Here is a 25,581-nt window from a genome sequence, read left to right on the forward strand (position 1 = left end):
AAGGGACCCACAGAGAAAAAAATCTCTAAAGTACATATAAATGTAAGATGTACTTTTTATTTTTCCCTTAGAATTACAAATAAGCCAGTTAATGCAAATATTCTCATGCCCAGATTTGCTATCAACAACAGCCAGTTTAAAGAAAATACAAAGCAGTTATCCATACAGAAGAAATTTTCAACACTCTCTAATTATCTCTACAAAGTTTTGACCCGAAGTATCTTCAATTTAGATTATAAGAATACTCAAAAAACCATGATAGATCAGATTAAAGGTTCAGCATTCTGTTTCAGTTATGTCAAATAAGTATTTATTTAGAGTATTTATGAACTATACTTCAGCTGGAAAGTTTCCCAGTGCAACTTACATGTTTTTTTTTAAAAAATAGGCTGTCCTCAGGGTTATAATTGAAAAGAAATACATATAAATTAAAGAGGGGGTTAGGACAAGAATAAGAAAACTTGGGATACCAGTTCTTAATATTTCACTGAGCTCGGCATTTCTCTTTGGTTTAGCTGGGTGGAATGGCTGCCAGTTAATTGTGAAAGACAAGCAAAATGTACAGATTTGAGGGAAAGTTGCTTATATGTTGCTTTCCTTCTCTCCCCCTTCATCACAGCTAAGAGAAGCCCCAAACCAGGATACCAGTAAAACCCTATTATTAACATTCCCCAATCCTTCACTCAGCCTCTTATCACATTATAGAATTCTACTTCTTCTGAATCTTCCATTGTTCAACTTCACTAAATGACTCGGGTTTTATTAACCAGTCTTATTTCTGCCTAACTATAAACATTTGTACCATATCTATTTTCGGTTGCATTTTTCCTAAACAAAATATTGTTTCAGACTTTTCCTGCACCTATTTCCTTTCCATTCTATAATACCCTTTTGGGCTACAATAAGCAGAACAGTATATTATTTTCTAAGCACTGTCATATCATAAAGCTGTACGGTGACATTATCATTCTGACAGTTATTTTAGATTGTCTAACATCCCACAATAATATTTGCCCTTTTCACAATAACTACTGAATGATCTACTATTTTCACTGCCCACAATTCCAGAATCCCTTTCCTGGTCACTTATTACTTCCTAGGCCTGTTCAATAAATATCAATGCACTTTATAACTGATTACTCTAAACTGCATTAACCATTTTGTTTTAACTTTTCCTCAAATTTAATTTTATTTATAAGCTTGGTATAATAAGCATTCTGAAAGTAAAATCTTAGCAAGGAACTTGATTCCAATGCTATACGGTTTATCCTATACACGATAATCTTTAACAGCACTTTTCACAAATTATCTTATATGATGATAAGGAAATTGGCCTGTACTTTCCTGAAAACAACTGGCATATTTCAATCCTTTGGAATTGAAGTCAAGCAGATAAATTACACAATGACTCCTTTAAAAAAAATCACATAATTTAACTGTAATAACAGTTAAATCTTCTTCATTCTTACCTTTTCCGAACAATGTTGATGTTTTTTTCAAGCTGTCCATACTGTATATATTCATTAGGCTCAAACTGGCTCATGGCCACTTTGGACCGCTGGCATAAGAGTGTGGATACATGGTACCTTCGAACTCCTTTACTTAACAGTTGCTAAACAAAACAGATAAGAAAGCAGTTAGGTAATATCCCTGACAATTAAATTTATACCTTCTGTATATAAATATATAATTAAAATTTCATCAGGACATTTTTATGAATTAAAAAGGTCTCTGCAGAGGACAGAAAACTGGAAGTACCATTTTTTTGAACATTGTATTTATAATGTTACTTTTTTATGCTTGTAACACTTCACTAAGATGGTTTATTTTTCCATTCAATATCCAACAATATAATGTTAGCATTTGCTAAAATATCTCACCTGAAACAAAATTCTAACCTAATCATTTAAAGATAGGGCCCATGCTAAAATATGAGATTTATAACTAAGAGAAGGGTATCTAAAATCAGACTCTTGATGTCATCTAATGTCACTCTTGATCTATTTCCCACCAAAAACATTGGAAAATTGGATCAAATCATGTACTGGATTGGGTTTCTCCTATTGCTCTGAAGCAATGAAACATAATTACAATTAAATGAACAGCTGAGAGAAATTGGAGCCAATTTGATTTAATGGTGAAAGCACCAGACTAAAACAGGGAGACCATGAGTTTTAGTTCCACCTCAGGTCTGACTTAGCCAGTCACTCACTCCCAATCTCTGACAGTTGGTATTTTAGATTAACAAAATTAACTTCCATTTTACATTTATTAAGTATACTTATCTGTGCACCTGTGCACCAAAGTCACTAGAGAAAGTAAAAATTAAAAGCAAAACCAAATTCACAAACCAAATGGTTCTCCGCGGAGCTCCGGGAGATGAAGCGTCGGAAACGGGGCCTAGAGAGCTGTTGGAGGTCTAGCCGATCCGAACCCGACCGGTTGCGGTTAAGAACCTATATTAGGTCTTATCTCGCAGCGATGAGGGTGGCGAGGTGTAATTACTTCTCCACCCTCATCGCGTCCGCAGATAATCGCCCGACCGCCCTGTTTAGGGTGACTCGCTCACTTCTTAATCAGGAGGTGAGGGAGGATCCCTTGCAGGGTCGTGCCGAGGAATTTAGTCAACATCTGTCGGATAAAATCGCTCGGATTCGGACCGGTTTGGACTCCAACTGGGCAGAGTCAGGCGATCAGGACACGGGCGGTCTTGTCAATGTTACCTGGGAAGAGTTTGATTCTGTGACCCCTGATGAAGTGGACAGGATTATGGGGAGGCTGAGCTCCTCCACATGTTTGTTGGACCCGTGCCCTTCCTGGCTGGTTTATGCAGCTAGGGAGAGGACACGAGGCTGGCTCCAGGCGGTTATATCTGCTTCCTTGAGTGAGGGTTATTTCCCCACCGTCTTGAAGGAGGCGGTGGTGAGACCTCTCCTCAAGAAGCCTGCCTTGGACCCAGCTGTATTGAACAACTTTCGTCCAGTCTCCAACCTTCGCTTTCTTGCGAAGGTTGTTGAGAGTGTGGTGGCGCATCAGCTCCCTCTGGTCCTGGATGAAGCGGATTATTTGGACCCCTACCAATCGGGTTTCAGGCCCGGGTACAGCACAGAGACGGCATTGGTCGCTCTGGTGAATGATCTCTGGAGGGCTCGGGACAGGGGATATTCCTCTGTCCTAGTCCTATTAGACCTCTCGGCGGCTTTCGATACCATCGACCATGGTATCTTGCTGCGGCGTCTCAGGGGATTGGGAGTGGGAGGCACAGTTCTTCAGTGGTTCTCCTCCTATCTCCTGGGACGCTCGCAGTCGGTGTTGGCAGGGGGGCAGAGATCGGCCCCTAGGTCTCTCGTTTGTGGAGTTCCTCAGGGGTCGGTTCTCTCGCCTCTCCTGTTCAACATCTACATGAAACCGCTGGGTGAGATCATTCGTGGTTTTGGAGTTGGGTATCATCAATATGCCGATGATACCCAACTTTTCTTTTCGACCCCAAACCACCCCAGTGATGCCCTCGCTGTGATGTCCCGTTGCCTGGAGGCGGTTCGGGTCTGGATGGGGAGGAACAGACTTCAACTCAACCCTGACAAGACTGAGTGGCTGTACATTCCGGCATCCCGGGACATTCAAAATGTTCCATCTCTTTCTATGGGGGGTGAGCTCTTACCCCCCGTGGATAGGGCTCGCAACTTGGGAGTCCTCCTAGATTCACGGCTCACCCTGGAAGATCATATAGTGGCCGTGACTAGGGGGGCTTTCGCCCAGGTTCGCCTGGTGCGCCAGTTGCGGCCCTATCTGGACCGGGATGCCCTGTGTACGGTCACTCATGCGCTCGTGACCTCTCGCCTTGACTACTGTAATGCTCTCTACATGGGGCTTCCCTTGAAGACCACTCGGAGGCTCCAACTGGTACAGAATGCGGCCGCGAGAGTTGTCTTGGGAGTTTCCCGGTACTCCCATGTTACACCTTTGCTCCGCGAGCTGCATTGGTTACCAGTTGTCTTCCGGGTGAGGTTCAAGGTCTTGGTTATGATCTTTAAGTCCTTACATGGCATGGGTCCGGGTTACCTCAGGGACCACCTGCTGCCGGCGTCAACTCCCCTCCGCCCTGTGCGTTCCCACAGAGAGGGCCTCCTCAGGGTGCCTCCAGTCAGGGAATGCCAACTGGTGGCCCCCAGGGGGAGAGCCTTCTCTGTGGGAGCTCTGGCATTATGGAACCAACTGCCGGTGGAGCTCCGGATGGCATCAGACCTCCGAACCTTCCGTCGCGGTCTGAAGACCCACTTATTTGAATTAGCTGGTCTGGCCTGATGGGGGATTATGGGTTTTTAAATTGTTGTTTTAGAATTGTATTATTGTTTTTAACTGGGCATTGGTTTAATCTTTTTTAACTTTTGTATTGTTATTTATATATGCCCTGTGAACCGCCCTGAGTCCCTAGGGAGAAGGGCGGTATACAAATTAAATAAAACCTAAACCTAAAACCTAAGAACTAGTAATTCTGATTATAGGCACAGAGATGACTATCTAAAACCAACTAAAAATGACCTTGTACTCATTTTAATACAGCTTGCAAAGATTACTTTCCTATATGTCAGTTTCGATTAACTATAGCAGATAAGGCACATTTAGGAAGCAATATTAATATTTAAATCACCAGATTTCTATTTTTAGTGATGCACAATACACTATTTAATAATAATAGTAATTTAGACAATATTTGACTATCTCAGGTCCTTGGGAAGGACTCAATAAGTAGAAAAAATGCAAAATCTAGTCCAAACATCTGGCTGACTGTGTGATGAACCATACAATAACAATTTGTTAAATGTATATGCTGCCCAACTCCAAACAATTCTAGATGGCTCAAAATTATTAAAATATTTAAAACAAAACAAAAAAAACCAGATACACAAAAACAGCACAAGACAAAAGAACAACAAGAGCAACATAAAGCACCGGTTTGGTCTAGTGCAGGGGTAGGCAACCTCGGCTCTTTTATGACTCATGGACTTCAATTCCAGGAATAGTGGGAGTTGAAGTCCATGAGTCATAAAAGAGCCGAGGTTGCCTACCCCTGGTCTAGTGGTTAAGGCACCAGGGTAGAAAGAGGGAAACTGAGTTCAGGTCCCACCTCAGCCTTTAAAGGGAGTTGAATGACTTTGAGCCAATCACTCTCTTTCAGCCCAACCTACCTCACAGGATTCTTGTTGTGCGGAAAATAGGAGGAACGTATGTTGGGTATGTTTGCCACCTTGAGGTATTTGTAAAAAATTCTAAGGGCAGGATATTTTTATTTATTTTATTTATTTTAATTCCATTTATATCCCGCCCTTCTCCGAAGACTCAGGGCGGCTTTACAAACTTAGCAGTAGACTTCATTCTATGTATATGCCTGCTTATTAAATAAATTATTAATTATAAATAAATAATAAATATACCCACACGGGGGAGGAAGGAAGAAAGGAGTATTATCATATCATTTTTGTAAGTGACAAAAGAACATTGACCCTCTACTGCAACATTAATATAGGATAGTAGCTCTTTTCAGGGTTTTTTTGGTAACTGTACAACTTGAAAAATCTCTTTTTATGCTTAGGAGATAGGAACAAAATGTCAGTGAAAAGAGTTTATTGTTCTGATGCCATTTAATTCAAGTCCAATATGAAAATGCCATTAATATTTTAATCCTGTTTATCCATTAGTAGCAAGTTCTGCCAAATTCAGAGATAATTCAGAGGTATTTATTCCCACAGAGATATAAAAGTACAGGGTTGTATATTTACATAATAAATATTCTGAAGCCATGGTTTCCCAAGATGATTAAATAAGCATGCCTTAGTGGGAGATTATTAAAAAATGTAAGAATTTTGTACAAATTTGTTCCAAATTCTACATATACTCTATATATTGTACACTCGATTGGTCTGGTGGTTAAGGTATCAGGCTAGAAAACAGGAAACCATGAGTTTTAATCCTGCCTTAAGCATGAAAGCCAACTGAGTGACATTGGGCCTGTCACTCTCTCTCAGCCCAACCCACCTCATAGGGCTATTGTTGTGGGGGGGGGGGGAAGGAGGGAAGAGCATTAGGTATGTTCACCACCTTGAGTTATTTATAAAAATAAAGGTAGGATAAAAACAAACACAAAACAGCTAGATGATCATTATCAGTGATGACCTAATAAAGCTTGCATAAGCAAAATGATGGACTCAATGATTATATGAATTAGACTTCTTGAGAAATTCCTGCTAAAGTATACTCTTATTGCATCTCCTTAGTAGAAAATTTATGCTTGTATTCCTAAGTATGTTTGAAAAGGCTGTGACTCCATGCATATCAAGTCATACTAATGATCCCTGCTCTAAAATAATGTGCTTTAAAAATGGGAATTTTGTTGCACAGAACAAAGCAATATGGCACACTAACATCTGCACTTTTACTATAAGAACTGCAATTTATTAGGAGTTCAGAACAGAATCATCTGAATAGGGAAGGAGATGAATCTAGATGGTCTAATTATTTCAGGACTTAATACATGATAGCAAAGCAATATTCAGTATATTGATGTCTGGAATACCTATCACTCTGACAATGACCTAAATTGCCTCAAAAAGCAGGGCAGGATGCCAATCACCTTGCCCTCACCTTGGCTGCAAGGGCAGAGAACTCCCAGGCAGCCTAGCAGTGCAAAAAAGAGAGCAAAATCTATTAATGCATATACCGAGAAGTCGGTTTGCCACCTTGCTACCGAGCAAATATTACTCCATGCGCTCCAAAGAACTATAAGCAGGAGGAACATGCTGACCTACAGCGAGGAAGGAGAATGCCAAGAACCAAGAACAGAACAGGTAGACCCACTTGGGCTGCCCTCCTCGCCATCAGTTAGATGGGAGGCGCTCGGTTTTTACCGCGGATCTCTTATCAACCCGTTCTACCACCACTTTGCTCACCTGTAACCGACCGACTAGGACATAATACGGCGCCATTTTGTTCACTGACAAAGATGAAGTCGCCTGACAATAGCGTCACGCACCGACGTTTTGTAAAAACGTATTTATAGGCGGGGCTTTTTTAGGGCCATCATCACGCTTTCCAAGAACTCGGAGACAGTCTCCTTGGCGCTGGAATATATGTAGTTCCGGAGGACTGAAAGATCAACAGGAAACAGTTAAAAAAAATCCCGCAATTGTCAATTATCGTACAAAACATAGAGACCTGAAAAATGTAGAGGAACTCATCTGCCTGGTTGGACAGGGCTAATACACTGGAGTTTTACCTTGAAAATTTTGTATTTATTTCTGCTTTGGTGGCTGAAGTTGCCTACATAAAATAAAAACATTCAAGCGTTATTTTAAATTCATTCTATTTGCCTCCGATTGCACATGAACGGGTGAAGCAGCTTTATCATGAAAGGACCAGATATGTTAATCTTTGAAAGTGCGTAGCCAAAGCAAAATTTGCAGATCAGCAGAATGAAAATCTGCCCCGAAAACATAGCAATACTGACCAGATTCTAAAGTGAAATTAAATACCTTTTCACGTAATGTGGGAGAGAGGATAGGATAAATGAAAATCTAGAATTACTTAATTATACCACTAGGAAAGTAGTTTCAATTTATACATAGAAATACCTTGCCTTCGGTTCAGTGTATTCCCTAATAAGTGTATTCTTAAAGACCAACTGATTTAAATACAATTTGCAATTTATGTTAAGTGCATTAAGTAAAAAATACATCGACTGCAATTAATCAAGAGTGGTACATGTGAGAACAGACACTATATAAGATGGTTAAGTAAAAGCTATAAAATTGCTAGAAAACTAAAAACGGGAAAAGTGATAGGTTAACTAAGATTAACCTTTAAATAAAATTCAGAGTGATGAGTAAAATTATATGCTGCAACAATATCGGTTATACAATTAGATGGAGATTAGAAACAGCAATATAATAGGACACGTTGGATGTGATCAGCCTGATTATTCTAGTTGGAAGTGAAAGTGATTGTGCAGAATTTGGCAACAGTTTGTGTTATGACGTTAAAGTCATAAAAGTATGTAATATAATCTGGAATGGCACAATTTTTGTGAATGCCTCTGCAAAATGAGCAAAATGTGAAGGGTGCAATTAAGCACGTTAGACGTGGGGCTGCTACAGAATCCGATTCCCCCTCGTCACCCAAGCGTTTTTACGATTAAATAAGTAATTCACTTACTCTTTTTACGGCAAACCTGGCATTTAACTGCACACTGGCTCCTAAAATTATGAATTACATTATTCTTTTCAAATATTTAAACACTTAAAAATGCTTGTTTAGATGCACAATTACCTGCACTTAATATCATCTGCATCTTATAATTCATATAAATTTTAAAAAGCTCTTTCTTTAGACTACCTCTTTTGAATCTTTTATATGAATCCATCTCCAATACAGGGTAACCTATACGACCAATGACCGTAGATATAAGGAGCGGGCTTTTTCGGGTCCTAGAAGAGAGACGTACAATTTAATAATAAGTCAAATTTTTATATTCTCCTTCTTCATCTAAATTGTTAGTTCTACAGTTTTTTAAAGGTTAAAGCAAGAAGACGTACTTTTCTTTCGCTAAGAGAGGTATAGTCCTCTGATTAATTCGCAGGACTTCTATCGTCCCAAGGACCTAAAGAGTAAAGGTCACGGGTAAAACGTCGTTAACAACGGCGCGAGACGAGAACCTGAGGTGATGGCTAAACATCATCCAGATTTAATCTTCTGCCGCAAACAGGCTGGAGTGGGTAAGTAGTTGGTTACAGAGAGAGCGGCCCATACCTGAATGAGATTTTCGTTTAAAAGATGGCGGGCGGGTCGAAGAAGATTAATTTATAAACTATGCATGGTAGCCATTCAAGTAGTTTTCAGCTAGCTACTCATTCCCAACCAGCATGCTGGGCATTCTCAGCGTCGTAGTTTCTGGTTGGGCAATTCTGCTATGTTTAATGGCATGTGCTATAACTAAAAGCCTTTTGTAAGTCGGGCGGCTGTAAAATTGATTAATAAAAAATTATGTTTAATATTAAGATAAAATGGGTGACTTAAGGCCAATCGCTCTCTCACCTCAGCCAACCTCACAGGGTGGTGGTTGTGGGGAAAATAGGAGGAGGAATTATTATGTATGTTCGCTGCCTTGAGATACTTATAAAGTAATAAAGATGGGATGAAAAAACCATCACTCATTTTCAAGATAATTGCTCCATCAAGTAAAGGTTTAGCGCCCAAAATGGGCAAAGTGAAGGATTTGAGAGTAGTAAGGCTGGGCAAGGTTGCAGTATAATGATAAAAGACAATGTCTGAAATTAAAGCATTCGGAAATTGTTCCATTACCTTAGAATTCTCCTTGAAGTCTTTTGCAATCAAATATCTAGGATTTCTTGAGGAATGGTGATGAAAGAGAATGGCAGGCACTGAAATGAACCAAGAGGAGCAGGAAAATGAGTTGAGCCAGAAAAATACTTTTTCTTTTTTACTGGCACTTGGGAAACTTCCTTGTCTGCTTTCCTTTTTCAGAATGGACTGGAAGGTTGATAAGCAATGACTGGGTTGGACATTGAAATAAGTAGAGGGTTATGGAGAGTTCCCCTTTTATTTTTATATCATTATTATATCTTAATAACCTAGGCTAGATGCCCATTCTTTTTTAAACATTTATTCTTTTCCAAAAAGCATATATCAAGAGATTCTCTAACTTCTGGCAAGTCAATCCAACAAAATTAAAGTCTAACCACTGGTTGCAAGAAAGTAGTAAAATCTTTGCTGTTTTGTCATCCAGTCTACAGCTGTGAAATCCTGGCTTTTTTGTTTGGAAGCTGAGCAATAGGTTTATGTGTCTATATGTTACTGGCGATGTGTGAAAAGCTGGCACTGTATAGAATCCCTAGGAAATCTATAGAATGTGTGAATTACTTGTTGCACCAATGAAAGCTAGAATGGCATTTTAGTGGGAGTATTTTATACTTTGCAGGGTCCCCTTTTGGCATTGCATAGAATGCTTAGGAAATGTGTGGAATACAGTACTAAGTGCTTCATACTTCGACATTCCATTTTTAGCATTCTACAGCTTTCCTAGGAATTCTATAAAACACCTAATTTCATACATTGACAGTAACATATACATGTGAGCAGTGTGGTGGCCTAGTGGTCACTTGTCTCCCACTTGGAAGGTTTGAGAGTTCAATCTTAGGTAGTAGAGGTAGATGTTTGTCTCAGACCACAAACTTTGCAATTGGCATGTATTTATGATGGCTGCAGTGTCCCTGTGTCACACGATCACCTTTTGTGTCAGCAAAGTCAATAAGGAAGCCAGATTCACTCAACAACCATGTTAACTAACTTAACAGCTGCAGCTGTAGCAAGAAAGATCATAAAGAGCGTTAACTGAAATATCACTTGTCTTTCTTAACAAGGGAAATTTTGGGCTCAATTGTGATCATAATTCAGGATTACCTGTATTTCACTGCCAATGTCTGACATAGTGGAACATAAACCTTCGCTATTGTCTTTAAAAACCATGATTATCTCACTTCACATATGCATGAATATTAGCATAATAAAGGAAATAAATAATATTTAACTTGCTGTTTTGTTTTGAACTCTGAAATCAATATGACTTTCTTATTTGCTATTGCAGCTATTGGGAGACTATGTGAAAAATGTAAGTATAGCTTCATACATATGACATTTGTTGTGAATTCATGCCAGAATCTTTCACTAATTGACTACTAAAATATCTACATCTTTATTTTGTGAATATAATGAATTTGTTGGAATAGTTTAAGATAAAATTATTAGTGTTGTTAAAGGTTTGAATTTCATTTCCAAAAGCTGTTTGATGCATGCAGAGGTGCAGTTAAAACCTATGCAAATTTTGAAAACAATTATTGGATCATATGGCATCTGCAAGAGGTCCAGTTGTCTAAAGCTCTATTTTCATGTGCAAGTAGAGTCCTATATGTAGATACTCTTTGGAACTAAATTTCATATATGTAGCTGTATTATTACACTTTGAATAGCCTTGCAACGTGCCTGACCAGCTCCTCCTTCGACCTAAATTAGGAAACTTTGTTGATTTGGTATTGTGTTTCTAAAAAACTAGATAGTTAAAATATGAGAGTAGCCAAAACATTTTATAGTTTGAAAATAAAATATTAGAAGGGGGAATATGATTCTTTAGATAACCTGTCACCAAATATTGAGGGCTTTAGTAGCTCTTTGAATTGAGCCTGAAAATGGTATAGAAAACAATAACATTAAATGAATATGTCTGCCATTTCCAGTTGATAACTTCCTATCGTATTTTAAATCAGCTGATGTTTCTGAATTGTTTTTTCAAAGATAGGCTGCTGAAAAACCATAATATGACTAAAAGATAAAAAATAGCAAATCTGGGTCTACAAATATGAGAAGTAACAAAAATGTCTGTAACTTCTATGAAAGCTATTTTAAAGCACCAAATGATAGCTTAGGAATTTTTAGCTGAATCAGCCCACAAGTGTCAGACTTAATACTGTATACAACATCAAATATATTGCTGGTCCCTTCAGCCAAGCCGGAATATATGCAACATACTTACCTGAAAACAACCATGGAAAGACCCCTCTGCAAAGGAAAATTGGTAGATAAAGGCATCATCATGACACACTGACGGATGGCTCTGCTATGTCTGTGGTGGTTTGTTTTTAGGTGTTAAACTATTCTCAAAAGTAATATATCTATTTCAACCATCTTTATTTTTTAGTTGTTGCTGGCAAATATTGATAGAGAAATTCTGGGTACCAAATGACTTCAAAAAGGGATCTGAGGTCTGCATGCTGTATACAGAATGCTGAATACTTGCCATTATGAAGCAGAAGCAATAGTGCAAGTTAGTATAGACTAGGAAAATATAGTATTTTTTGTCTATGGATAGAGAAATGTACAGTAGTTGTTATACTTCCTCATGATCAATTGCTTCATGCCATATTAATGTAAACCAATAATTTTATTCCTTCTGGAAACTAGAAATTGAATGCTGGTGGCAAGATTTTGAGGAGAGTAATTATAGTTTTTTCCATCCAATAAAAATGGAACTGAACTGCAAGAAGTCACTTGTTTGTTCTTTCAGTAGGAAAAACTTACAAGAATTAGGGCACAGATAATGAATGTGAATGTCTTCTAAATTTCTAAATCTATTTAGACCCAGTGCTTGTCATTGTCTTATTTATATTTTACTGCATTCATTGATGTGTGTCATCAAGTTCATTTTCAACTCCTTATCACCATATAGATTTTCTCCATGACAATCTGTTCCTAACCTGATGTTTCAGGTTTTCTAACTGCACTCATCACCATTACAACTGAGTCTCTTCACCTTGCCGTTGGTCATGCTCTTCTTTCCTTTCACCTTTTTTCAACATCAGGTCATTCTCTAGGGAGCTAGGTCTTTGCATAATGTGGCCAGAGTAAGATAATTTGAGCCAGGTCGTTTTGTGCCTTGAGTGAGAACTCTGGGTTGATTTGTTTCATGATCCATTTGTTTTCTTGGCTATCCATAGTATTCTCAGGAATCTTTTTCAACACCAAAGTTCAAAAGTGTCAGTGCCCCTCCTATCCCACTACTTCAACATTCAACATTTCACTTCCATAATGAGTCACTTGGAATTTATTTACATGGCTTGCCCAGTACTGATCTTTATAGTTATAGAGATATTATAGCATGTGCATCCCTTTTCCAAGGACTTCATGTCTACTCTACCAAGTGCTAGTTGCGGTATGTTTTTTGACTGCTTGTTCCTTACAATTACTTGTTGATTCTAAAAGGCAGAAGCTATCACTTCAATACCTTCACTGCCAATATTTCATTGACTTCTTTTCATTCTGTGAGATTCCACCCCCTACACTCTGTTTCTAAATTGCTTTGTTAGCCCTGCCTAAATAGCACTTGTCTTTTCAGCATTTCTTTGTGTAAGTGAATAAATGATTTATAAAGTCTTGAGTTTTCCCATCCTAAGAAAAATTGTAAGCTTGTATTGTGGCTCAGTGGGTTAGGATGCTGAGCTTGTCGATCAGAAGGTCGGCAGTTTGGCGGGTCAAATCTCAAGTGCCGCGTAACAGAGTGAGTGCGTTACTGGTCCCAGCTTCTGCCAACCTAGCAGTTCGAAAGCACGTAAAAATGCAAGTAGAAAAATAGGGACCACTATGGTGGGAAGGTAACAGCGTTCCGTGCGCCTTTGGCGTCTAGTCATGCCGGCCACATGACCACGGAGACCTCCTCGGACAAGGGCTGGCTCTTCGGCTTTGAAAAGGAGATGAGCACCGTCCCCTAGAGTCGGAAACGACTAGCATGCATGTGCGGGGGAACCTTTACCTTTACCTTATTGACAAAAAATTATTTTGGATTGATTCATTTGTTTATGCCCAAATTTGATAGTACTTTCTAAAAGAAAGAAAAAGGTTAGTTGGTTGAAAAGGGTTTTTCCCCATACAATACAAAATGGTAGTTTGATTAAAATATGGTGAACGTCACTCATATGCCAGTTGCCTTTTGCAATTTCTAACTGCAGTCTGCAAATAATGTAAGGTGATATATTTTGGATGTTAAAAATCCACTGCAAACATGTAAGGTGTAAGAAAAAGGTTCAGTGACTATCTTTCAAATACATTCCCTATGTAATCAATTGGACTACCGCTTTGTTTTGTTTGAATGTTATCTTCTGTATATCTTATCATAAGTGAAATGTAAACTTTTGTTTTCAGGTGATGGCAAATGTGTTATCTGCGACTCTTATGTACGGCCTTGTACACTGGTGCGCATTTGTGATGAGTGCAACTATGGCTCTTATCAAGGACGTTGTGTGATATGTGGGGGTCCTGGAGTCTCTGATGCTTATTATTGCAAGGAATGTACTATTCAAGAAAAGGATGTAAGTTTTTTACATTTTATTTTTATCCTTTTAAATACATATATACATAAATACATACAGTGCATTCAGAAAGTATTCAGACCTCCTTCAGCCTGATTCTACAGTTTCTGATTTTTTTTCCTCATTAATCTACACTTAATACCACATAATGACAAAGTGAAAACAGCATTTAGAAATGTCTGTAAATTTATTAAAAAGAAAAAAATATCACATTGGAATAAATATTCAGACCCTTCACAGTACTTTGTTGAAACACCTTTGGCAGCAATTATACCCTCAAGTCTTTCGGGGTATGACACAAGCTTTACACACCTGGATTGGAGGATTTTCTGCCATTCTTTCTTGCAAATCCTCTCAAGCTCAGGTTGGATGGTGACTGTCACTGGACAGCCATTTTCAGGTCCATCCAGAGATGTTCAATAGGGATCAAGTCAGGGCTCTGGTTGGACTACCCTAGGACATTCACAGAATTGTCCTAAGCCACTCCCGTGTTGTCTTGGCTGTGTGTTTAGGATTGTTGTCATGTTGGAAAGTGAACCTTTGGCCCAATCTGAGGTCCTAAGCACTGTGGAACAGGTTTTCATTAAGGATATCCCTGTACTTTGCTCCATTCACTTTACCTCAACCCTGACCAGTTTCCCAATCCTTCCTGCTGAAAAACACTCCCACAGCATGATGCTGCCATCAAGCTTCATTGTTGGGATGATACTGGGCAGGTGGTGAGCGGTGCCTGTTTTTCTCCAGACATAACGCTTAGAGGCCAAACATTTCAATCTTGGTTTCATCAGACCAGAGAATCTTGTTTCTCACAATCTGAGAGTCCGTCAGGTGCTTTTTTACAAACTCCAAGCAGTCTTTCGTGTGTTTTGCACTGAGGAAAGGCTTCCATCTGCCATAAAGCCCAGATCGGTGGAGGGCTGTAGTGATGGTTGTCCTTCTGGAACTCTGTCCCATCTCCACACAGGTTCTCTGGCGCTCTGTCAGAGTGACCCATCAGGTTCTTGGTCACCTCTCTTACTAAGGCCCTTTTCCCCCAATTGCTTAGTTTGACTGGCCAACCAGCTCTTGAAAGAATCCTGGTTGTGCCAAACGTCTTCCATTTAAGAATTACAGAGGCCACTGTGCTCTTAGAACCTTCATTGCAGCAGAAATTTTATTGTAACCTTCCCCAGATCTGTGCCTTACAATAACCCTGTCTCTGAGCTCTGCAGGCAGTTCCTTTGACCTCATGGCTTTTGCTCTGCTACAGTATGCATTGTCAGCTGTGAAGCCTTCTGTAGGGAGGTGTGTGCATTTCCAAATCATGTGCAATCAATTTACCACAAGTTGATTCCAATCAAGGTATAGAAACATGTCAGCAACACTCAAGAGAAATGGGGGACACTGGAGCTAAATTTCAAGTGTTGTTGCAAAGGGTCTGAATATTTATGCCAATGTGGTAGTTCAGTTTTTTCTTTTTAATACATTTATAGACATTTCTAAAATTCTGTTTTCACTTTGTCATTATGGGATACTGAGTGTAGATTAATGAGAAAAAAATGAATTTCAACAACTGTAGAATCAGGCTGAAGCATAACAAATTGACAAAAGTAAATGGGGACTGAATACTTTCTGAATGTGTGTGTGTGTGTATAGTGTATTCTTAAATTATTGTTCAATAAACTATGTAAACTTTGGGCATTTGAATTTAAATATCTATTTTTTAATATTTTTGTAATATTTTAACTAATACAGTATGTGCCCTTTTCATGTTAAACTACCTAAATGAAAATGCCTCTTATTCAGATTTTCGCAAATTAATTTTTGGCCATAATTCTAAATCTTATTTATGATTTAGATTATAGAAGATTAGAACTACCGGTAATTGTTTAAAGAAACTTCGAGTATTATAATATACAATATCATCAAGAGAGTAAAAGAATTGAAATGGCTGTCACTGATGGCAGGTGGACCAAGGCAGTCATAGAATGGATTCCACTTGATAAAAAGCATCCACAGAAGAGACCTAAAACAAGATGGCTCGACGACATCAGCAAGTATTGTGGGCCCAATTGGCAAAAGATAGCTTAGGACCATATTGGTTGAAAACATACAGAAGAGACCTTCATCCTGTAATAGACAATAGCTAAAATGATGATGATGATGAGTTGAACATTAGGGTAACAATTTAATAAGTATACAGTAGTTGAAAAAATAATTGGAGAGCCAGTTTGGTTTAGCGATTAAGGCACCAGGCTGAAAACCAGAAGACTTGAATTCTGCAAAAGCTAGCTGGGTGACCACTGACAGCCTGTCACTCTTTTTCAGCCCATGATGTCTGGCTCAGGTACCAAACTGGTTAGTCAGTTCCTGTCACGACTAATGGATCAGTACTTGGTTGGAAGAAAAAAAGCAGATCCTGCACTTTTAGGGGAAATGCTAGGAAGGAAAAAAAAAGTTGGAAAGATAAGAAATCTGTAAAAAAAAAACTTTCCCATTTTAGCCAAAGCCTTTGAAAAGTCATTCAGATGAAACAAAGTATTTCATAAGGCACAGTATTATTCCACAAGCATCATGAATGGGATTTTTTAGAAACTTAATACATCTGCCATACACTGTGTCTACTTTTTTTTTAAAAAAGCTGTACTTTGAATATTATAACCGTCCATTTATATCCTTACTAGATTTTTGCCCCCTTTTTGTGGTCTACTCTGCTTGCTTCATTGTTTTTATTTGTTTGCTGTTATTTCAAATTTTGCATTCCTGAGTTTCAGGATAGTACTATTCAAATAATGCACTTTTGTGCAATTACAACTGATTGTAGAATTTTATGGAGAAATTGCATTGAAGCAAATCCTATCCTTTTGTATTTCTATGCTAGGCTCATCAAATTTAGTGGGAGATTGCTTTTAAGTAAGTGTAAGACTGCATTCTGGAATGTAAAGTACTATCTCTTATGTGATATTAGGAATAGGACGTCATAATTATCTATAGGGAGTATGTGGGTTACAGAAAATCTCTCGCACAAACACACAAATATACAGTCACACATATTTCTCTATTTGAATTGTGATATACAGATACTATGATTATTCATTTTGTAATCTATTAGGTTTAGCTTGTATAACTGTTTGTTTTTTGCACCATTTCAGCGAGATGGCTGTCCCAAGATTGTCAATTTGGGTAGTTCAAAAACAGATCTCTTTTATGAGCGAAAGAAATATGGCTTCAAGAAAAGATGATCCCATCTCCACCATGGAAGTACTTCTAAAAAATGTTGGACTTCATTTTTATAGGAAAGCAATTAAATGTATTTTGTTTCAATTCTAATAATTTGATGGAAAATATTGCTTACTAAAAATATTGTCATTTGTCAGTGAAAACAAATATTGAGGTAAATATTTTAATTAGAATCACTAAGTAAGTAAATTGAAATTTAAACTATGGATCTTGACAGACATAGACCTTTGTTTCTGACAGAATTCTTTCACTGTATATTAGATCAAACCCAAGGTTTTCTCAAGAATTTGACTACCTGTTCTTTCAATGTTATGGTGGATTATGCCCCAATAAAGTTTTATAGTAGTCTTCTAATGGAAACTCATATCTATACTTCTTGATCTTGGGTTGGGTGTGTGTGACTTACTAGTTAGTTTATCGGGGAGATAAATTCAGGCATAAATTGGTAGTAGTAGCTTAACATCCATAGCAATAAAGGGTCTATAAACAGTAATCTAGAATTGCCGAGCGACTCAGGCAGCATACAAGCTGAATAAATGAATAAGAACAACATTTGGTATTGCCCTAACTTGTGTTTCTAACATCAGTACAATATGGTTATACCATAAAGCAATATTTTTTTCTAAGAAAGCCTATGTGCCCTTTGAGACATACTCCGATTATTTACTTGCTTATTGTTTGGCAATGGGGAAATAATATAGTACCTGAAATTCCTGATGCAAACCATGAGAAGTGGGATTTAAAAAGTTGGGTGTGCATCTTTTTATTGTACAATAGCCATCCTGTTTACAAAATCATCCACAGATCCAAAATGTCATCTCTGATTATCAGCTACCAAATCACAGTCAAATTTTACATATGTTGTAGTCCATTTAGAAAAAAGAATATGGTAATTATAGAGACTTTAAACACAAGGGTAATAAAACACATATCCACAAATCAGGTTTAGGAAAGGAAATGACCTTCTCACATCCTCCTAATCCTGTTCTCAGGCATTTTTAAGGTTTTTAGAAAGACATAATTTTCAAATGATTTTATTCACTTCCAATGTATTTAATGACTTAAAGCATATAAACTCATACTGCAGACTTGTTATTCAAATGGTGTTTTGGAATAGGATATAGCCATGTGATTTGCTTAACAACCACATGATTACGGTGTAATGTAACAATGAATCTTCACAGTATTTCAGCCTCCCTCAAAACAAATATTTTAAGATAACTGTATAGGCAATAGTAAAGAGAGTGTTGGGGTTTGGAGATCATAAATTATTTTAAATAATCTTTTGGTTCTTAAATAAGCAATTGCAACCTATTTGGTATTTTTAACACTATTATTCTAGGAAAAAGTTCATCATTATAATTGGATATGATTTTATTCATAGGGATATAAATGGAGGAACGTGTACAGTGCAAGGATCTCTCAAGGGGTGTATCTTCTTTACAGAGGGTAAATTTTATCATTATCACAATATTCCCTAATGGACTGTTTTGTTTCAGTCCAAATGAGTGAATAATTATCAGTAATCTCTGTGATACTACATAACTATAAAAAGCAGGAATACGTTACAAAGTAAGCCAAATTAATTTGTACCCTATACAACCTGAACCATGATATCTTAAGCCCATTTGTATCTGTTAACTCCCTCTCCTTCCCCTGCCTTCCGTTTATATCTGTTTATCTTCATTCCTTTTTATGTTCACATTAGAATATAATAATTTTGTGGAGTAGCTGTGAAATAGATGATCTATTCTAAAAAAATTGTATTTCTCTTGCATGTATTTTGTGATCATGCAGTAAATAGAAATACATAAAAATATTAAACAAGCACCTGTTATCAGACTGTGTGGAAATTTTGGAACTCTCATTCATCACTTTATGCACCAGGACTACCTTTAGAAATGGCCCCAGTTTCTTTGGGCTTTAAATCAGGCAAATGATAAAAGATTCCTTTTTAAAAAAGTAGAGGTATTTAGAAACTATTATCATCTTATGGTGAACTAATACCTAAAAATTCTGCAAAAGGTTTAGACAGCTAGAATACAGTGCAATGAGCTTAGATATTAGGTATTATAAAACACACATTAAGGACCCCCATGTTTCTTTGTAGGGCTTTAGTCATAATTTGAAAGGAAGTACCAAGGGGAACATGTTAAAATATGTGGAAAGAAGTGATCTGTAAAAAAACAGTCTTGTCAGGTGTCTACTATAATTAATGGGTGTTTGCAAAACAACAGTTTGCTTTTTCTGCAGTTCTCATTCATTGCAGTGGGAATATGCAAGATGTATTTTGTATACATTGGGTTCCCTTATCAATATATGCTTGTACATATAGTGGTTCTATATAAAAGTGTGTACAACTGCCTGAAAATTGCAGCATTTGTCCAAACCAGGATGGAATCATAACTATTAAGCTGGGGCTAGATCATGAGAGCAGACATAAAAAGACCTATTAGTAATTATCTGAATCACTTAATCATGTGTCTAATCTTTCTGAATACTGTATATAATGGTTATATGGTTAGCTTAAATTCAGATGCCTTGTCTCACTTGTTTCTGAAATCTTGCCCTACAAAGCATTTCAGAACAACAATTGTCTAATCAATTAAATCTTTCTAACAAGGGAAGGAAGACATGAAGCACTGAATCACCTGAACTAGATGAACATAAAACCTAATGTACTGATTGGAATAATTTCTTGTCCTAGTGGTAACAACTGGTGCTTCTTCTGTTACAATTGGCCATACCTCCATAGGACTACAAATGTATAAATTGCAAGATCTTCTGCAATTAAAAACATACTTCTGTTATGTTGTATTTTGCATCTCAAAGTGACTTAATGTGCTTCTTGCACCTTTCATTTGACAGACAGGAAAAAACTCATTTCCTTTGGGTTTAAATGTCAGCTGATGAGAAGAATGATGGATGATGAATGAGTGCTAATTACAGCTAATTATAGACTGACTAATCTTTCCTGGTATTAAAACTACTATGATGGAAGGGTGTTTGTTATTGTTTTCTTTCACATTTTTCTTCTAATTGTTCAGTACATGCCATTTGATGTGATTATTGAATTTTCTAGACTGCTTTTATCAGACTTCCATTTTGGGCTGGAATTTTTAAGAAAACAATAGCGAGTCTGTGTTGCTGTTAAATACAAGTAACTATTAAAATAATAAAGGTTTACATCTTATTAATAAATTCCTATTGTTTCATACTATTTAGAAATGACTATACTGAAATATCTGGAAATTTCAGGACTAATTATATTGGAATTTTATTAGCAGTTTGCTTCCAATAAAAAAGAATTAGTGGATTTATTAATATACAATTGCTTATGAATTTATTATCTGCCCTAATTATCCTTAACTAGTTCTACTGTAAATACAAATACGTATGGGGCATTATTACATAGTGATGAGTTATCTACCTGGAAAAAAGAAATCTGCATTCTTAAATGATTGATCTGCATTCTCCTTCAAATAAGAATCTATGGCTTGTTTCACATGAACAGATGATTAATTTTGGTCTCAAATACTGTGATAGCTGGATTTAAAAATGGGATTTGGATGCGTCTTTAAGGATAAGAAATGCTATCTGGTCTCCATTAATTTAGGAAAGTAATTATGGATTGCAATTTTAATTACATTACTTTTCTATGTCTAGAAACATAAATATTCTTATCATGAACAAATGCCCTTTTTTAATCAATTGAACTTCACTATTCATCAAATACAGCTGCTGAGCACAGAAAAACAAAATAAATTTTACCTTTTTTGCATTTCTGAACTGCCCATCTCCTTCAATGAGGACCTCTTATTTTACTAAAATTATTTTATGTCTTTTAGTGGCCAGTCACATTGTCTTTAAAATGTCATTTTAAGACTATTGGACACTGCCCTATCTATAGTTATGAATTCAATTCATTTTAATTAACCTGTTGTCCAGTATTCAGCAATCTATAGGTATTTCAGTGTTTAACAACAATATGTATATTTAGGATTACAACTTTCAGTTAACTACTGTATTGTACAATACTACTATATTGTTTTTGATTTGGGCTTCAAAGGAAGGATGGTTAAAGATTCAATTCTTAATGCAATCGGAGAAAATATTTTTACTGTGTCTATTTTATTCAAGAACAAGGCTAAAATCCAAAACTCCAAAAAATCCAAAAAAGGACAAAAACCTGCACAAAACAATCAAGACATTAAAAAAGTGGCGCATCAAAAAACCTCAAACACATATAAACATATCCCCCTAATTGAATACTGATTAATATATTACTATGACATTGATTCTTGGGAATTGGAGAAAATGTTAAGTGCTTTTGTAGATCTTGGAATTTTCAGTAGAGATTACTTTTCAATATTTAAGGTTTCAATTAAATGTAAATGTTCAAAAATACCTTTTTCCCCTAGATTTAGGCCTACTTTGGGAAAACAACCTACCGGTAACTTTACTTTAAATACCAGATGTGATATCTGGGTCATTTTATTCCATGCCCGTAATTAACACAAATAATACAATATAATTGAAGAATTTTGTACCAGGTATAATAGCTAGGTTATTCAACTAAACGCCCTTAATGTATGAACTATGTTACTATGCCAACAAATAGGATTAACTGAACTGAGCTCCATGTTCTTTAGCATTAGAAAATGTGAATTAAGACTTCTGAAACCATCTCACAAATGCTCTAATATGAAAATATCTTTGAAGAAAAATATAGACGTCAGTCAGCAAGCTGATAAAACACCGTGTTGCCTTCTTTTTGAACAGCGGAGCTTCACCTTTTTATCCAGATGCTTTTTGAGAATTCCGAGGCCGCTTTTTAATAAAAACTACACTTCCCATGAACCTCCTTCGAACCGTCCGAATTTTTCTTGCTCACATAGGAAAATCTTTTAGCCACTGGTTAAATCAAGTGGCCAATCTGCAGAACCCTTCATGCCTCTGGCCAATCGGAAGGCTGTTGCTATCATGGTGCTGTTATTTTTAGAACTGCGTGAGCTTCTACGCCTTGCAGGCTGTTCTTCCCGGTTCCCTCCTTGTGTCTTACGTTGACGAGGATGATGCACCGGCGTATTGGTGAGAAAATAGTCCCTAATCATGCGCATTCACAGTTCAGCCAAGGGGAACATACTCTATGAATAGTTAAAATGCCATCTGACAGCCGTGTCTTGTGAGGTTTTGTTTAGGGGATGTGAGTTGATTTGCATATCCTTCAGCATTTGAGAGACGAAAATAAGCAGCGAAATATGTGCTGAGGTTAAATATGCGGGCTGCATGATTTAAGCGGAGGAGTAAGAGAGATCGGAGCGCAACCTTTATGCTACGACAATGTATTGTTTTTAACAGGTCCGCGAGCGACAGAAGCGCAAACGACGAAGTTGAGGCATAATCGAAACGAAGACGCATAATTAACTGCCTTAAAATTAAATCGAGTGGGAAACGCTTCCTCAAAAGCAGCTAGTTTTTGTGGACGAAGACTGGATCAGTCCCACTCTCAGTGCCATGTGAGATGGCCCTCCAGCCGTGGAGGAGGCAAAAGTTGAACACCCTCCCCACGTACACACCAACAACAACCCCTCTTTAAGGGAAGGTTCAAAGTCTGCTTCACCAGGTCTTTACTAAGAAAGTTCAGGCCTGCTCACAACAAGTAGACTTCAGAGATGTTTTACCATCAAACAGCTAGCAGCCAGTAGTTACTATAATAGTACCCTTGGATTTTGCCTTGTCTGTTTGTGAAATTAACAATGGGCGTTTAGGAAGGTCTGTTGTGACTGACTTCAAGCAGGGGTAAAACAGACATTTTTTTCTCTGATATGTATATATACAGGTTTACGTTTAGTGACAATTTGACAATTGATAAAACAATGACTTATGACCATTTTTCATACTCTGGTTGCAGCAACCTCACGGTCACATCAAAATTCAGATGTTGGGCAACTGGCTCATTCGTATTTATGATGGTTGCAGTGTTCTGGGGTCATGTGAACACCTTTTGTGATCTCCTGAGAAGCAAAGTCAATGGGGAAGCCAGATTCACTCAACTGTTTTACTGACTTAACAATTGCACTGATTCTCTTAACAATTGTGGCAAAAAAGATCATGTAATGGGGCAAAATTCACTTAACAACTGTCTTGCTTACCAATGGAAGTTTTGGGCTTGGTTATGGTTGCAAGTAGAAGATTACCTCTATACATTGTTTGATATGTACGTATATATTGTTCAAAGAGGTGTCCTTTTCTGCAGAACTTTCTCAAAAATAGGGTAAAAGTAAGGTTTGTTTATAGGCATTTGTCATACAAATATCAAAAACTGAGGAAGGTTTTGGAAAAGTTTGAAATTCTAAACACTATTGGCTAAATTGTAAGAGGAGAGTTATGTGTAGTTTATAGTAACAAAAACTGACTTACACATTATTAAAAGGCATAAAATAACAAAACCATACATGTAATGTTCCTTTAGACAGGTAACTAATAGAAATAGGCAGCGATACCTAAAGGAATACATGAGAACACTGACCATTATGACTGATAAAAGAATATTTGTAGCTCAGGATTGAAATGAGGGGTCCTTTGTGCTCTATAAAGGGACGCGGTGGCTCAGTGGGTTAGGATGCTGAGCTTGTCGATCAGAAGGTCGGCAGTTTGGCAGGTCAAATCCTGAGTGCCGTGTAGCAGAGTGAGCGCCTGTTACTCGTCCCAGCTTCTGCCAACCTAGCAGTTTGAAAGCATGTAAAAATGCAAGTAGAAAAATAAGGACTACTACAGTGGGAAGGTAACAGCGGTCCGTGCGCCTTTGGTGTCTAGTCATGCCGGCCACATGACCATGGAGACGTCCTCGGACAAACGCTGGCTCTTCGGCTTTGAAACGGAGATGAGCACCGGCCCCTAGAGTCGGAAATGACTAGCACACATGTGTGGGGGAAACTTTACCTTTTACCTTGTGCTCTATGAGCCTGGTTGTTTTCTTGTTGACCGTTCATTACCCCAACTAGATAATATCATGTGACCCGTATTTCATTGGGTAATGAACGGTCTGCAAGAAAACAGCCAAACTCACACAGCATCAAGGACCCTTCGTTATGACTGAATTAAGCTACTTACTTCTGCTTGCATAGTCTTATTTTACCGTTTAAAATAATCTTAATACTAATATATTAGAGAAATGGGACAAAAATATTTTTGGAAATTAGCATGAGTAAATTACATTTAGGAATAACCTGTTTTAAGAACTTGTTGAATAAATTGCAAATAGTAATATTTGTAATTGCAATTCTAGTATGTACATCATTGTAATCTATCTTGAATATATTTAGCATGGCATCTTTTAGCATTATTGCTTATAGTTCTGAGATTGAAGGATCTAAATATGAATGGATAATGAGTAGCTGAAAGAATATGTGTTTTGTATTTAAAACTGCAGTTTATTAATGAGGCAGGCTTCTGCAAAGTTTTCATTCAAATGCACTTATATATTAAGATCAGCCTTCAGAGGATTGTATTTTATATGCAAGGCAGTGGGAAGTTACCATAAACCCATTTATAGTATTTGTGTGTTTGATGTAGGGTTGTTTTTTGACCGATTCTAGCGGTGGCTCAGGGGGTTAGGACGCTGAGCTTGTCGATCAGGTCGGCAGTTTGGCGGGTTGAATTCCGAGTGCCGGGTAACAGAGTGAGTGCCTGTTACTCGTCCCAGCTTCTGCCAACCTAGCAGTTCGAAAGCACATAAAAATGCAAGTAGAAAAATAGGGACCACTACGGTGGGAAGGTAACAGTGTTCCCTGCGCCTTTGGCGTCTAGTCATGCCGGCCACATGATCATGGACAAGCGCTGGCTCTTCGGCTTTGAAACGGAGATGAGGAGCACCAGCCCCTAGAGTTGGAAAGACTAGCACACATGTGTGGGGGAACCTTTACCTTAACCCATCAGGAGTCTACTATTCTCACATTTACTAAATTTTAAGCTACCAACTGTCCATTTGTTTCATTACAGAAAAATGGAAAATAAGGAAAGTTTCTGTGATGCTAATTAATGTGTTTTCATTAAAGGTGAATGGTAAAGTCTTTTCATTTGAGACTAACACAGAATCAGAAGATGGTGGTTACTTCTGATGAAATAACATAGGTAAAGGGTTGAGAGCTCTTACAGGTGGTCCAACTATTCTTAAGTTATTAGTACCGTAATAATGGAATCTAATCTATATTAAATGATTAATACTCTTATTAATTAATACCAAAAATGACTACTGAATTATAGTATGAAGGGAGGTTAATTCAATTACACATATATAGTACAAGAAAATTGCTGTAGCGATAGATCGACTTACAAACATTCACAAGAACACGGCACATCGCGAGTTAAGTAGAAACCGACGTTGGGGAAGTAGTTCCGGTTTGCCCGCCCTCTCCTCCCCTTCCTTGTC

At 37.6% G+C, this 25,581-nt stretch overlaps 2 protein-coding genes across 5 annotated transcripts in view; one reads left to right on the forward strand and one right to left on the reverse strand.

The window, feature by feature from the left end:
• Positions 1-7,108, reverse strand: part of ACO2 (aconitase 2) — a 36,651-nt gene extending 29,543 nt beyond the window's left edge. Inside the window, exons 1-2 of one of the 3 annotated variants that reach the window (XR_014026818.1) lie at positions 6,948-7,108; positions 1,470-1,612 (exon numbers count right to left, since the gene is read on the reverse strand). Coding sequence is in view for 1 of the 3 variants with exons in the window: in XM_081330481.1 (XP_081186607.1) it covers positions 1,470-1,612; positions 6,948-6,983 (179 nt within the window). In the remaining 2 variants the exon portion in view is untranslated. The remainder of the gene's footprint in view (positions 1-1,469; positions 1,613-6,947) is intronic. The other 2 variants (XR_014026819.1, XM_081330481.1) reach the window with 2 other exon arrangements.
• Positions 7,109-8,668: 1,560 nt separating this feature from the next.
• PHF5A (PHD finger protein 5A) lies at positions 8,669-19,964 on the forward strand. 2 transcript variants are annotated; one of them, XR_014026778.1, is made up of 5 exons: positions 8,669-8,768; positions 10,658-10,681; positions 13,762-13,928; positions 17,060-17,199; positions 18,528-19,964. XR_014026778.1 is itself a non-coding variant. In XM_081330273.1 (4 exons), exons 1-4 carry the CDS (start codon positions 8,717-8,719, stop codon positions 17,147-17,149), a joined length of 333 nt encoding a protein of 110 aa, XP_081186399.1. In that variant the 5' UTR covers positions 8,669-8,716; the 3' UTR covers positions 17,150-18,505. The 2 variants fall into 2 exon arrangements, 1 of the variants encoding a protein (XP_081186399.1); XM_081330273.1 differs by lacking the exon at positions 18,528-19,964 and having other exon boundaries at positions 17,060-18,505.
• Positions 19,965-25,581: the final 5,617 nt, after the last annotated feature.

Source organism: Vipera berus (assembly GCF_964194415.1).
Source record: "Vipera berus genome assembly, chromosome: 6".
Classification (NCBI taxonomy): Eukaryota; Metazoa; Chordata; class Lepidosauria; order Squamata; family Viperidae; genus Vipera; species Vipera berus.